The sequence below is a fragment of the Somniosus microcephalus genome, chromosome 19, assembly GCF_052327205.1.
Source record: "Somniosus microcephalus isolate GS21.2 chromosome 19, FLI_Smic_1.0, whole genome shotgun sequence".
Taxonomy (NCBI): domain Eukaryota; kingdom Metazoa; phylum Chordata; class Chondrichthyes; order Squaliformes; family Somniosidae; genus Somniosus; species Somniosus microcephalus.
This window is the reverse complement of record NC_141005.1, coordinates 7825465-7839793: the sequence shown is the minus strand read 5'-3', so window position 1 is coordinate 7839793 and position 14329 is coordinate 7825465. Positions and strand designations below refer to the sequence as shown.

At 44.8% G+C, this 14329-nt stretch overlaps 1 protein-coding gene across 1 annotated transcript in view; it reads left to right on the top strand.

The window, feature by feature from the left end:
* Positions 1–4432: 4432 nt before the first annotated feature.
* LOC147103529 (uncharacterized) overlaps positions 4433–14329 on the top strand; it is a 34323-nt gene continuing 24426 nt past the window's right edge. The window contains exon 1 of the mRNA XM_085962128.1: positions 4433–4548. Coding sequence (XP_085818254.1) covers positions 4494–4548 — 55 coding nt within the window. The 5' untranslated portion in view covers positions 4433–4493. The remainder of the gene's footprint in view (positions 4549–14329) is intronic.

Sequence of the window (14329 nt, the reverse complement as noted above, 5' to 3'; positions counted from 1 at the left end):
CCACCTGTCAATCATCCACCTCCTGCCCCACCTGTCAATCATCCACCTCCTGCCCCACCTGTCAATCATCCACCTCCTGCCCCACCTGTCAATCATCCACCTCCTGCCCCTCCTGTCAATCATCCACCTCCTGCCCCACCTGTCAATCATCCAAACCCAGCCCACCTGTGGATGGCAGGAATGATGTATGAGGAGAGATTGGGTCGATTGGGCTTGTACTCGCTGGAGTTTAGAAGAATGAGAGGGGATCTCATTGAAACTTATAAAATTCTAACAGGACTGGACAGACTAGATGCAGGAAGGATGTTCCCGATGGTCGGGGAGTCCAGAACCAGGGGTCACAGTCTAAGGATAAGGGGTAAGCCATTTAGGACAGAGATGAGGAATTTCTTCACCCAGAGAGTGGTGAACCTGTGGAATTCTCTACCACAGAAGGCAGTTGAGGCCAACTTATTAAATATATTCAAGAAGGAGTTAGATATATTTCTTAAGGCTAAAGGGATCAAGGGATATGGGGAGAAGGCAGGGACAGGGTACTGAATGTGGATGATCAGCCATGATCGCATTGAATGGCGGAGCAGGCTCGAGGGGCCGAACGGCTGCACCGCCACAGACCACAAGGCTCTACAGATGGTGGTGAAAGCTGCACAACATACTATAGGAATTAAACTACCTGCTGTGCAGGATATCTACCCCGAGAGGTGCCGGGGGAAGGCCCTGAGAATCATCAAAGACACGAGCCACCCCAGCCACAACCTCTTCGCCCTGCTCCCGTCCGGTAAGAGATATCGAAGCATATGGTCTCGTACCAGCAGGTTTCTACCCCCAGGCCATAAGACTCATGAACAAATAATTGATTATTATTTATTACTGTTGTTTTATTTATTATTACTGTATTTCTATTAGTATTTTTATCATTGCTATGCCATATTTATTCCAATGTTGGGAGGACTTGTAAAAATCAACATTTCATTGTGCAGTACACACGTTTCCTGCATATATGACAAATAAAATTGAATTGAATTGAATTGAATTGAATGGCCTACTCCTGCTCCTATCTTCCATGTTTCTGTTTCCTGCCCCACCTGTCAATCATCCAGCTCCTGCCCCACCTGTCAATCATCCAGCTCCTGCCCCACCTGTCAATCATCCAGCTCCTGCCCCACCTGTCAATCATCCAGCTCCAACACACCTGTCAATCATCCAGCTCCACCCACCTGTCAATCATCCAGCTCCAGCCCACCTGTCAATCATCCAGCTCCAGCCCACCTGTCAATCATCCAGCTCCAGCCCACCTGTCAATCATCCAGCTCCACCCACCTGTCAATCATCCAGCTCCACCCACCTGTCAATCATCCGGCTCCAGCCCACCTGTCAATCATCCGGCTCCAGCCCACCTGTCAATCATACGGCTCCAGCCCACCTGTCAATCAGAAAAAGTTGGAGATACTCAGCAGGTCTGGCAGCATCTGTGAAGAGAGAAACAAAAGAAAGGAGTGCTTCAGCTATGAAGAGAGACTGGACAGGCTGGGGTTGTTTTCCTTAGAGCAGAGAAGGCTGAGGGGGGACCTGATTGAGGTGTACAAAATTATGAGGGGCATAGATAGGGGAGATAGAAAGGAACTTTTCCCCTTAGTAGAGGGGTCAATAACCAGGGGGCATAGTTTCAAGGTAAGGGGCAGGAGGTTTAGAGGGGATTTGAGGAAAAGCTTTTTCACCCAGAGGGTGGTTGGAAACTGGAACTCACTGCCTGAAAGGGTGGTAGAGGCAGGAACCCTCACAACATTCAAACATAGAAACATAGAAGATAGGAGCAGGAGTCGGCCATTCGGCCCCTCGAGCCTGCTCCGCCATTCAATGAGATCATGGCTGATCATCCAAATTCAGTACCCGGTCCCTGCCTTCTCCCCATATCCCTTGATCCCTTTAGCCTTAAGAAATATATCTAACTCCTTCTTGAATATATTTAATGAATTGGCCTCAACTGCCTTCTGTGGTAGAGAATTCCACAGGTTCACCACTCTCTGGGTGAAGAAATTCCTCCTCATCTCAGTCCTAAATGGCTTACCCCTTATCCTTAGACTGTGACCCTTGGTTCTGGACTCCCCCGCTATCGGGAACATCCTTCCTGCATCTAGTCTGTCTAGTCCTGTTAGAATTTTATAAGTTTCAATGAGATCCCCTCTCATTCTTCTAAACTCCAGCGAGTATAAGCCCAATCAACCCAATCTCTCCTCATACGTCATTCCTGCCATCCCAGGTATCAGCCTGGTGAATCTTCGCTGCACTCCCTCCATGGCAAGAACATCCTTCCTCAGATAAGGCGACCAAAACTGCACACAATACTCAAGGTGTGGTCTCACCAAGGCCCTGTACAACTGCAGCATGACATCCTTGTTCCTGTACTCAAACCCTCTCGCTACGAAGGCCAACATACCATTTGCCTTCTTAACCGCCTGCTGCACCTGCATGCTTACCTTCAGCGACTAGTGCACAAGGACACCCAGGTCTCATTGCACTTCCCCTTCTCCCAATCTATTGCTGTTCAGATAATAATCTGCCTTCCTAACCTCGCATTTATCCACATTATACTGCATCTGCCCAATCACCCAACCTGTCCAAATCATACTGGAGTTTCTCGGCATCCTCCTCACAGCACACATGCCCACCCAGCTTTGTGTCATCTGCAAACTTGGAGATATTACATCTAGTCCCCTCGTCTAGATCATTAATATATATTGTGAATAGCTGGGGTCCAAGGACCGATCCCTGTGGTACCCCACCAGTCACTGCCTGCCACTCGGAAAAAGACCCGTTTATTCCAACTCTTTGCTTCCTGTCTGCCAACCAGTTCTCTATCCAAGTCAGTACCTTGCCCCCAATCCCATGTGCCTTAACTTTACACGCTAATCTCTTATGCGGGACCTTATCAATAACCAGGAGGCATAGTTTCAAGGTAAGGGGCAGGAAGTTTAGAGGGGATTTGAGGAAAAACTTTTTCACCCAGACGGTGGTTGGAATCTGGAACTCACTGCCTGAAAGGGTGGTAGAGGCAGGAACCCTCACAACATTCAAGAAGCATTTAGATGAGCACTTGAAATGCCATAGCATACAAGGCTACGGACCAAGTGCTGGAAAATGGGATTAGAACAGACAGGTCTTGATGGCCGGCGCGGACACGATGGGCCGAAGGGCCTCTTTCTGTGCTGTATAACTCTATCTATGACTCTATAAACAGAGTTAAAGTTTCAGCTCGATGACCTCGTCAGAACCTGGTCATCGACCGGAAACAGTAACTCTGTTTCTCTCTTCACAGATGCTGCCTGACCTGCTGAATATCTCCTGTTTTTATTTCAGATTTCCAGCATCAGCAGTATTTTCTTTTTGCACCTGTCAATCATCCAGCTCCACCCACCTGTCAATTATCCAGCCCCACCCACCTGTCAATCATCCAGCCCCACCCACCTGTCAATCATCCAGCCACACCCACCTGTCAATCATCCTGTTCCTGCCCACCTGTCAATCATCCAGCCCCACCCACCGGTCAATATCCAGCCCCACCCACCTGTCAATCATCCAGCCCCACCCACCTGTCAATCATTCAGCTCCTGCCCACCTGTCAATCTTCCAGCCCACCCACCTGTCAATCATCCAGCTCCACCCACCTGTCAATCATCCTGTTCCTGCCCACCTGTCAATCATCCAGCCCCACCCACCTGTCAATCATCCAGCCCCACCCACCTGTCAATCATCCAGCCCCACCCACCTGTCAATCATCCAGCCCCACCCACGATAGCAAAATACTGCAGATGTTGGAAATCCGAAATAACAACAGAAAATGCTGGAAAAACTCAGCAGGTCAGGCAACATCCGTGGAGAGAAATTTGAGTTGACGTTTCGGGTCGGACCGCTCTCCGCCCTCGCACGAAGTGGATTCCGCACCGGGGTCCTAGCGCCCGCCGGATGAACCGACCCAGACATCCTGGGATCAAGCGATCACCTCCCCTTCCTCTCTCCAAAAACCAACCCGCGTGTGTCAAACGCCAATTTCACGCTACTAGCCACTGAATTAGTGGGGCTGCATGAATAAAATTGTGGATCATGTAGAGAGGGGTGATTCGTTTTTAACATTTGCAGTATGCAAAGTGTCAAGACATTGAATTGTGGATTTACACCCCACTCGAAGGGCTTGTTACGGCAAATTTAGTTTGCAATTTAAAAACAAGTGTAAGTTTTAAATTAATTGCCTGCATTAATTCTAGTTCTGTTGGAGTGCAGGCGATTTGTTACATTGAGCTGTAATGGATACAGTGTAAATGGATACAGTGTTGCTAATAATTATTACATTGGTGTGTCACCTTGTTTTTGTTACATTGGGTTCCAAATGCCGGGTCGTCACAATGGGCCATTGTCCGAATGGACAGGCCGGCCGGCCGGCTCCCTCCAGCCCAGAGCAGTGTCCAACATGGCTTACGGCTGAGACAGAATATAAAATGCACTTCTATCCTCGACTCTGGATCTTTACACTCTGCCTGCTAGCTGCTTCAGGTACAATAAGCCACTAGATTGACCTGTTTGGAGAAGGCTCATCATTTGTTGCTGTCCTTCAGGCAACGGAACGCAACAACATTGATGAAGTGTTGACCCATGGGATCACAACTATTAAAGCAATCCTCAAATGCAGCGTATTTTTTGTTGCTGCTGCGGGTAAGATGTCTCCCATTTGCCCCCCTTCCCGAAAAGATAGATTGTGTGCAGCAAGTTTGAGATTTGTGGTTTCCACCTGCTTCTAATTGGTCAGCAGTGATTATAATTAATAAATAATAATGGATTCCCCCGATGTTGCACACAGGGAGACAGGATCAAGTACAGTCTTCAGGTGCAATTCTCCCATCACCAAGACTGCCTACTTCCCCCTCTGTAACATCGCCTGTCTCCGCCCCTGCCTCAGCCCATCTGCTGCTGAAACCCTCATCCAGGTTTTTGCTATTTCCAGACTCAATGGTCTCCTGGCCCTCTCATCTTCCACCCTCGGTAAACATCAGCTCATCCAAAATTCTGCTGCCTGTGTCCTAACTCGCACCGAGTCCCGTTCACCCATCACCCCTGTGTTTGTTGACCTACATCGTCTCCCGGTCCAGTAACGACTCAGATTTAAAATTCTCATCCCTGCGTTCCAATCTCTCCATGGCCTCGCTCCCCCCTGTCTCTGTAATCTCCTCCAGCATAACAACCCTTTGAGATCTCTGCGCTCCTCCAATTCTGGCCTTTCGCACATCCCCAGTTTCCATCGCTCCACCATTGGCGGCCGTGCCTTCAACTGCCTGGGCCCTAAGCTCTGGAATTCCCTCCCTAAACTTCTCCGCCTCTCTCTCCTTTAAGATGCTCCTTAAAACCTGCCTCTCTGACCAAGCTTTTGGTCGCCTGTCCTAATATCTCCTCATGTGGCTCGGTGTTAAATCTTGTCTGATAACGTTCCTGTGAAGTACCTTGGGAAATTTTACTTTGTTAAAGGTGCTATATAAATACAAGTTGTTGTTGAAGGGAGACAGTAGGCTGGGGGATAATTGAATCAGGGCATAGACCTAATTCAGTCCCGACTTTAAAGTTATACATTTTGCTCTTATTTTTATATGTTTCTATTATAAATTCCTACCTCCACATTTATATAATCCAGGCTGACACTCCCAGTGCAGTGCTGAGGGAGTGCTGCACTGTCAGAGGTGCCGTCTTTCGGATGAGACGTTAAACCGAGGCCCCGTCTGCTCTCTCAGGTGGATGTAAAAGATCCCACGGCACTATTTCGAAGAAGAGCAGGGGGGAGTTCTCCCCGGTGTCCTGGGGCCAATATTTACCCCTCAACCAACATCACTAAAACAGATTATCTGGTCATTAATACAAAAGCAAAATACCGCAGATGCTGGAAATCTGAACTAAAATGAGAAAATGCTGGAAACTCTCAGCATCTGTGGAGAGAGAAACAGAGTTAACGTTCCAGGTCGAGGACCTTTCTTTTCTCCCCCTCCCTCTGCACTTGCTTTAAAACTGGTACATCTCTTAACTTTTTCCAGTTCTGATGAAAGGTCCTCAACCTGAAACGTTAACTCGGTTCCTCTCTCCACAGATGCTGCCTGACCCGCTGAGTGTTTTTATCTGGCCATTATCACATTGCTGTTTGTGGGAGCTTGCTGTGCGCAAATTGGCTGCTGTGTTTGCTACATTACAACAGTGACTACACTTCAAAAAGTACTTCATTGGCTGTAAAGTGCTTTGTGAGGTTGTGAAAGGCGCTATATAAATGCAAGTTCTTTCTGTTTTTTTAAATTGAATTCAAATTCTCAAACTGCTGGGGAGGGATTTTAACTCATGTCCTCTGGATTACTCGGCTAGTAACATAACCACTTCACTATTGTACCCTATATTTGTATCAATTCCTTTCATAACTGGTCTCATTGAAACTTATAAAATTCTAACAGGACTAGACAGACTAGATGCAGGAAGGATGTTCCCGATGGTTGAGGGAGTCCAGAACCAGGGGTCACAGTCTAAGGATAAGGGGTAAGCCATTTAGGACAGAAATGAGGAGGAATTTCTTCACCCAGAGAGTGGTGAACCTGTGGAATTCTCTACCACAGAAGACAGTTGAGGCCAATTCATTAAATATATTCAAGAAGGAGTTAGATATATTTCTTAAGGCTAAAGGGATCAAGGGATATGGGGAGAAGGCAGGGACAGGGTATTGAGTTTGGATGATCAGCCATGATCTCATTGAATGGTGGAGCAGGCTCGAGGGGCCACATGGCCTACTCCTGCTCCTATCTTCTATGTTTCTATGTAAGCATTCAAAGAACAGTTTTTACCTTCAAGTTTCCATTATCTAATGGCAACACGCTAATATCTCATAGTCCTTTCTCATATCTCAAGCATTAAACTTCAGCAGTATCTTCACTGCTGTAATTTATACTGGGCTCAATTGGCAAAAGTCAGAACCATTCTGATAGTCTTTCTTTGTATGTTTCGCAGTGTTGTTCTTGTAAGTATAGTAATTGAAACTTCAGCCTGTACTCAGTAACATTCCATAGTGTTTCAATATTACTTCTCTATTGTATTGCCAATCACTGCCCGATATCGTGGGGATAATCCCAGTGCTGGGACAACACTCACATCCGTGATTTTCTCCTCCTCCACATCTGTGTTTGGACTCAACATTAAGTAATCATATTTACTGCACCTTTAAATGCATAATTTACTGGAGCATTTTGGGACTTTCACCCACTTTGCCTGGAAAGGATTTTATTATGAATTTGCTACAGTTGCATTCAGCTTACCAAAGGTTAATTCTTTTTAAATTTATATTCAGAGCCATTTAGGAAGTTAATTAGGAAACATGGGAAGGCGTTGAGTGGCTCCCTTAGCAATTTGCGCCCCCCCCCCCCCCCACCCCACCGGTGATAGAATGGTCCCTGGGCTGGAACACCAGCCAGGTCATCAACGTAGATGTTCTTTGTTTTCTGTTGATGTTTGTGGAATAACCATTGTGGGATGATTAAGTAAAAAAAAGCTGTTTTGTACACACACACAGACCTAGGTGAGGCGGAGTGGCCTCTCTCTCAGGTCAGCGTGAGTCCGTCAGATGAGCAGAGAGACCTTGGTGTCCTTACACACAATCCCTAAAGGTGTCACAGTAAGTTGATAAGGTGTTTAAAAAAAGCGTATGGGTTACTTGGGCTTATAAATAGAGGAATAGAATATAAAAACAAAGAGATCACGCTAGAACTTTATAAATCACTGGTTGGGCCTCAGCTGGAGTATTGTGGACAGTTCTGGGCCCCACACTTCAGCAAAGATGTAAAGGCCTTAGAAAGGGGACAGAGGAGATTTACCAGGATGTTGCCAGGGATGAGGGGCTTCAGTTATGAGGAGAGGTTGGAAAAGTTCGGACTGTTCTCCCTGGAACAGAGAAGGTTAAGAGGTGACCTAATAAAGGTTTTCATGATGTTGGGAAGTTTTGATAGAGTAAATAGGAAAAAAATATTCCCTCTGGTGAGTGGGTCAATAACCAGAGGTTCCAGATTTAAAATCATTGGAAAAGATCTCGAGGGGAGATGAGGAGAAATGTTGTCACTGAGTTGTGGGGACCGGGAACGCTCGACCTGAAACGGTGGAGGAAGCCGATTCCATCAATAATGTTAAAGGGACTTGGACGGTCCTGGAGGAGGAGGAACTCACAGGGTTACCGACAGAAGGCGGGGACGTGGGACTGAGCACGACGGCTCTTTCAAAGAGCCAGCACAGGCTCGACGGGCCGAATGGCCTCCTCCTGTGCTGTAAGTTTCGATGATTTCTATCTTTATATGATTTCTGTGCTAAGCCTCCAAAAAGGCAGAGTGGACCCATCCTGTTGGTAAGCAATGACAGAATCAGTTAGTTTAGGGACGCTAGCTTGTAAGTGGGTTCTGTCTACAATAGTGTCAAGGCCGCATATTTTAATTATTTATTCGTGGTAGAGTAGTGGTAGGAAATGGTTGTATCTCACTGCAAAACTGTATTCCCTTCATTCAAGTATTCTACGTAAAATAAACCAATTTGGTTTTTAATTGTCTCACGGAGTGCTTTTTAGTAAGGACAGAATGCGTGTGATGGCATCTGTGCGATCACATCGTCCAGTACACGCGGCAAGGGGTCTGTGTTAGGATCCCCTGGTCAACGCTATTGTTTAACGAGATTGTAATGATCAGTAACCTGTCATTCTAGAATGGTACACTAGGTGGAGCTGTAGAGCTGTATGAATATAAAACACTAGGCTACCCACAAGGCAGTAGTCAAGATGGAGGCCTGCACACTAGTCCAGATGGCTGAATAAACGACTAGCTCCAAGCTAGCTGTTCATAATAAGAATGTCTATTTATTTATGAACATAACATGGTACCAGGATTGGTAAAATCTGCTGAAAATTGTGAAACGCGACATGGAGACTTTGAAGCCACCGGAGGGTTTGAAACTCACGGGGAATGTCGACTACAATTGGCGGACTTTCAAACAACAATTCAAACTCTACATTGCTGCCATCGGGTTCGGTACAAAGCCAGATGCAAGGAAAATAGCGTTGCTGCTCACGGTTGCAGGCCCACGGGCGATAGAGGTATTTAATACATTTGTATTTGATCAAGAGGAGAACAGAGAAAAATTGGAAGATGTGTTAAAGAAATTTGATACATATTGTTCTCCCAAAAAGAACGAAATGTATGAGAGGCACGTGTTCCGTTCACGGACACAGCAGCAAAATGAGACTTTTGATAGCTTTGTGACCAGTCTGAAACTGAAAGCACAGACATGTAATTTCTCTGATCTGAAAGCATCCATGATTCGTGACCAGTTTGTGTTTGGTATTCATGATAAAAAGATTAGGGAACGTCTGTTGAAAGAAACCGAACTAACATTGGAAAATGCTGTGAAAATATGCCAAGCCAGTGAGCTAGCTCAAAAGCACGCGAAGACTTTCAGTGATATTAATAATAATGCGATTGTAGTAAGTGATAGTGCTGCTGTCGGTGCTGTGTCCTACAAAGGGAAGAAACGTGGGCAGAACAGAAATGAAAAGTAATCGGAGGAAGGAATTTTTAATTGTAAACGCTGTGGTTACAAACACCAGTCAAAACAATGTCCAGCATTTGGAAAAATGTGCACAAAATGTCATGGAAAGAATCACTTTGCCAAACAATGCTTTTCAAAAGTAAAAACAAAGAAAGGGCAACAAGTCCAAGTCAATGTGATTGAGGACACTGATTTAAGTGAGACAATTTTTGTACGAATGGTGTCATGTGACGATATCAAAACGGATACAGAAAATGTGCAGCCCTCAGGAATGGACAATGCTGAACATAAAGTTAATGCAGTAAAAGAGGACAAATGGATAAGTCACTGCAGGTAAATGGAGCATTAGTCACATTGAAACTAGACACTGGGGCAAAAGCAAACTTAATCAGTATGAGTGACATTAAAAATATGAAAGAAAAGCCCAAAATACAGAAAAATTCAGTACTACTGAAGAACTATAATGGACAGAAAATAGATAGCTTAGGTGTATGCAGACTTAAAGTGACAGTCAAAGACAAAGTGCATCATCTCATGTTTTCTGTTGTGGCTGAAGGACTTGATTCACTACTAGGTGACAAAGCTTGTGAGGACTTGGAACTGGTCAAGAGAGTCTACCGTATAAACTGTGCCATAAGCCGACCAGATGACTCGGTGGATTCTGTAGTGAGTAATTTCCAGGATGTGTTCAAAGGATTTGGAGTTCTACCATTCACTTACAAGATCCAGCTAAAGGAGGATGCTCAGCCAGTGGTACATGCTCCACAGAGAGTTCCAGCACCCCTGTGTGACCGGCTCAAGAATGAACTGGACAGAATGACCACACTAGGAGTCATCAGGAAAGTCGAAGAGCCAACAGACTGGGTTAACTCCATGGTATGTGTAAAGAAAAAGAACAATGATCTAAGAATATGTATGGATCCAAAGGACTTAAATGCAAACATAAAACGTGAACACTACCAGATTCCCAAGCGAGAAGAAATCACCAGTGAAATGTCAGGTGCCAGATACTTCACAAAGCTCGATGTCTCACAAGGATTTTGGCAACTAAAACTGGATGAAGAGAGCACCAAATACTGTACCTTCAACACACCATTTGGCAGGTATTGTTTCCTCAGAATGCCTTTCGGGATAATATCTGCATCTGAAATCTTTCATAGAGCGATGGAACACATAATTGAAGGTCTGGAAGGAGTTCGGGTCTATGTTGATGACACCATCATCTGGGGCTCCACACTGAAAGAACACAATGAGAGACTGACTAAAGTGCTACAGAGCATACGCCGGAATGGACTGAAGCTCAACAAAGCCAAGTGTCAGTTTGGCGTCCAGGAAGTCACTTTCCTAGGAGATAATCTATCTGGTAAAGGAATAGAGCCAGATATGGAAAAAGTAAACACCATACTCAAAATGCCCTGACCCACTGACAAAAAAGGAGTGCTACGCATCATGGGGATGATAAACTTCATTGGAAAGTTAATTCCTAACTTGTCAGCCAAGACAGCCTGTCTGCGAGAACTGCTACATAAAACAAATGAGTTCACATGGACAGAAAGACATGAACAAGAGTGGATGAACCTCAAAACAGTGCTGACAAACACGCCTGTACTCACCTTCTTTGACCCAACAAAGAGAATCAAAGTGTCAACGGATGCATCAAAAGATGGCCTAGGTGAGGTCTTGCTACAAGCAGAGGGTGAAGATTGGAAGCCTGTTGCCTATGCCTCCAGGTCTATGACTGATTCTGAGTGTCGATACGCCCAGATTGAAAAGGAATGTCTAGGCTTGGTAGTTGGACTAGAAAAGTTTCATGGCTACATATATGGACTTCCCACCTTCACAGTTGAGACAGACCACAGCCCACTGGTTGCCATCATAAAAAAAAATCTGAATGAGATGTCTCCAAGGATACAACGACTCATGATGAAGCTGCAAAGATATGACTTTGAACTGATCTACACACCAGGCAAACACATAGTGTTAGCAGATGCACTATCCCGAGCACCCACAATGAGTCATGTGAGCTCTACTGAAGAAGACGTGGATGTTCATGTGAGTATGGTCACTGCTGCGCTGCCCGTGTCAGACACAAAATCAAAGCAAATAGCAGAAGAAACAGTAAAAGATACAGTGTTACAAACAGTAATAGAGAACATTCATCATGGTTGACCAAAAGGTTCCTGTCCAAAATACTTTCACATAAGGTCAGAGTTGAGTGTCGCAAGTGGACTATTACTAAAACAGAACAGAATAGTCATTCCACAGGCTCTACGTCGAGACATGCTCAAAAGGATTCATGAGGGACACCTCGGAATTGAAAAATGCAAAAGGAGAGCAAGAGACACTGTTTATTGGCCTGGCATAAATAAGGACATTGAGAACATGATAGGCGAATGTGAGACATGTCAGAAACACCAAAACAAACAAACAAAGGAACCAATGATAATAGCTGACATACCAACAGCACCATGACAAATGGTTGGTATGGACTATAGTAATCTCGGATGTAATGCTTAAGTTATCCACCAGAGGGAGACAAATGCTAAGGGGTTCATTTACCAGTGTCTTAAGGTAAAATTACATTATGGGTAGAATGACATCATAGGATCATCCATCTTGGTTTGCTCGTGCAGTAAGAAATACAGAGTGCATGCCTGTAGCTTGTAAGAGCTCTGTTCTCTCCTTATCCTGTGTAAATTAAAAGTAAAGTTTTGAGTTCCTGAAGTCTCATGTATATCAATTAATTGGACCTCACTACTCGGTTATAACATTTGGCGACGAGAATAAACAGATATCAACTTGAAGAAGGGAAAATACAAGAACACTGCATCTGAATCATGGCTACTCGAGTTGGAGAGATTTCTGCTTTTGCTGTTCAAAATCAAACTTGGGAAGAGTACTGTGAGTTATTGGAGCATTTCTTTGTAGCAAATGATATTGTCAATGTTGGAAAAAGGAGAGCTATTTTGCTAACTTCGGTGGGAAGTCTGACGTATAGTTTATTGAGAAACTTATGCAGTCCTGCAAAGCCTGGAGATAAATCATTTACTGAATTAGTGGACTTGCTAAAGCAACATTTCAATCCCAGACCGAGTGAGATTGTACAGCGTTTCAAATTTAATTCACGGAACAGGATACCAGGAGAAACTGTGTTGGATTATGTAGTGGTGTTGAGAAAACTGGCACATGATTGCAATTACAGGAACTGCTTGAAGGACATGCTGAGAGATAGGCTGGTTTGTGGGATAATGGATGCTCGAATGCAGAGGAGATTATTGTCCGAGACTGGGCTTACGTATGAAAAAGCATTGGAACTTGCTCAATTAATAGAGACAGCGAACCAAGATGTGCAAGAAATACAAGGTTGCGACTGGTCTACTACAAAGCAAGTTGCAGGTCAGACGCTGGTGCACAAGTTAAATATGAGTCATACACCACAACGTGCGCATTTAAAAGCATGTTATAGATGCAATGGAGATCACCTGGCAAGGGAATGCAGGTTTCTGGAGGAAAAGTGCCACAAGTGTGAAAAAAAAGGACATATAAAAACGTGCATGCAGAGCTAAAGCTACCCTGGAGGTGTACGAACCTAAAGGGGGAGAAAAGCAAAACCTGGTAAGAGAAGTGAAAAAACAGAGAGCACATCACATCAGAGGAGAAGCTGAGGAAGAAGACGACGTGTTCATATTGCATAGTATGGTAGAGGACATTCCGAAAGTGGATCCTATCGCTTTGCAACTGATAGTAAATGACACTAAGGTGAACTTTGAGGTGGATACTGGATGTGGCGTAACCATAACGAACAGGGAAGAGTATTCAAAATTGTGGAACCGTGCAAAAGTTCCAGAGTTAAAGTCTTGCTCTATGAAGCTTAAAACCTATACCGGTGAACGAGTGACAACCTTGGGTACAGCTATTGTAACTGTGAAACACAGGGACACCGTGGAACAGCTACCTGTAGTTGTAGTATCGGGTTCTGGACCAAATTTGTTAGGTCGGGGCTGGATACGAGAACTTAAATTAGATTGGGGAGCAATAAATCAATTGGAAGGAGGCAAACAGTTGTCTTTGCAAGAAGTTTTGATTGAACATGAGAATGTGTTCAAGGAAGAACTTGGAATATTTAATGGCCCCCCCAGCTAAGATTTATGTCAACAAGGAGGCACTGCCAAGATTTTTTAAACAACGACCTGTGCCTTATGCCATGAAGGTAGAGGCTGAGCTTGATCGTCTTTTGCGGGAGAACATTCTGGAACCCGTGAAATGTTCAGAATGGGCAGCTCCAATTGTACCTGTTTTAAAACTGGACAATTCGGTAAGAATCTGTGGAGATTATAAATTGACTGTAAATAGGGTGTCTAAACTAGAACAGTATCCTATTCCTAAAACTGAGGATCTTTTTGCAAACCTGGCTGGAGGGAAGAAATTCACGAAGCTGGATATGAGTCATGCATACTTGCAGATTACACTAGATGACGAATCCAAGAAGCATGTAATCATAAATACACACAAGGGTTTGTTTACCTATAACCGCTTGCCATTTGGTGTCTCATCTAGTCCAGCTATCTTCCAGAGAACTATCGAAGGTGTACTGCAAGGGATTCCACATGTTTCCATCTATCTGGATGATATTCTGGCGACGGGAAGAACCGACCAGGAGCATCTGAGCACTCTGAGAGAGGTACTGCAAAGATTGGATAAGGCTGGGTTACGGCTCAAGAGAAGTAAGTGCACT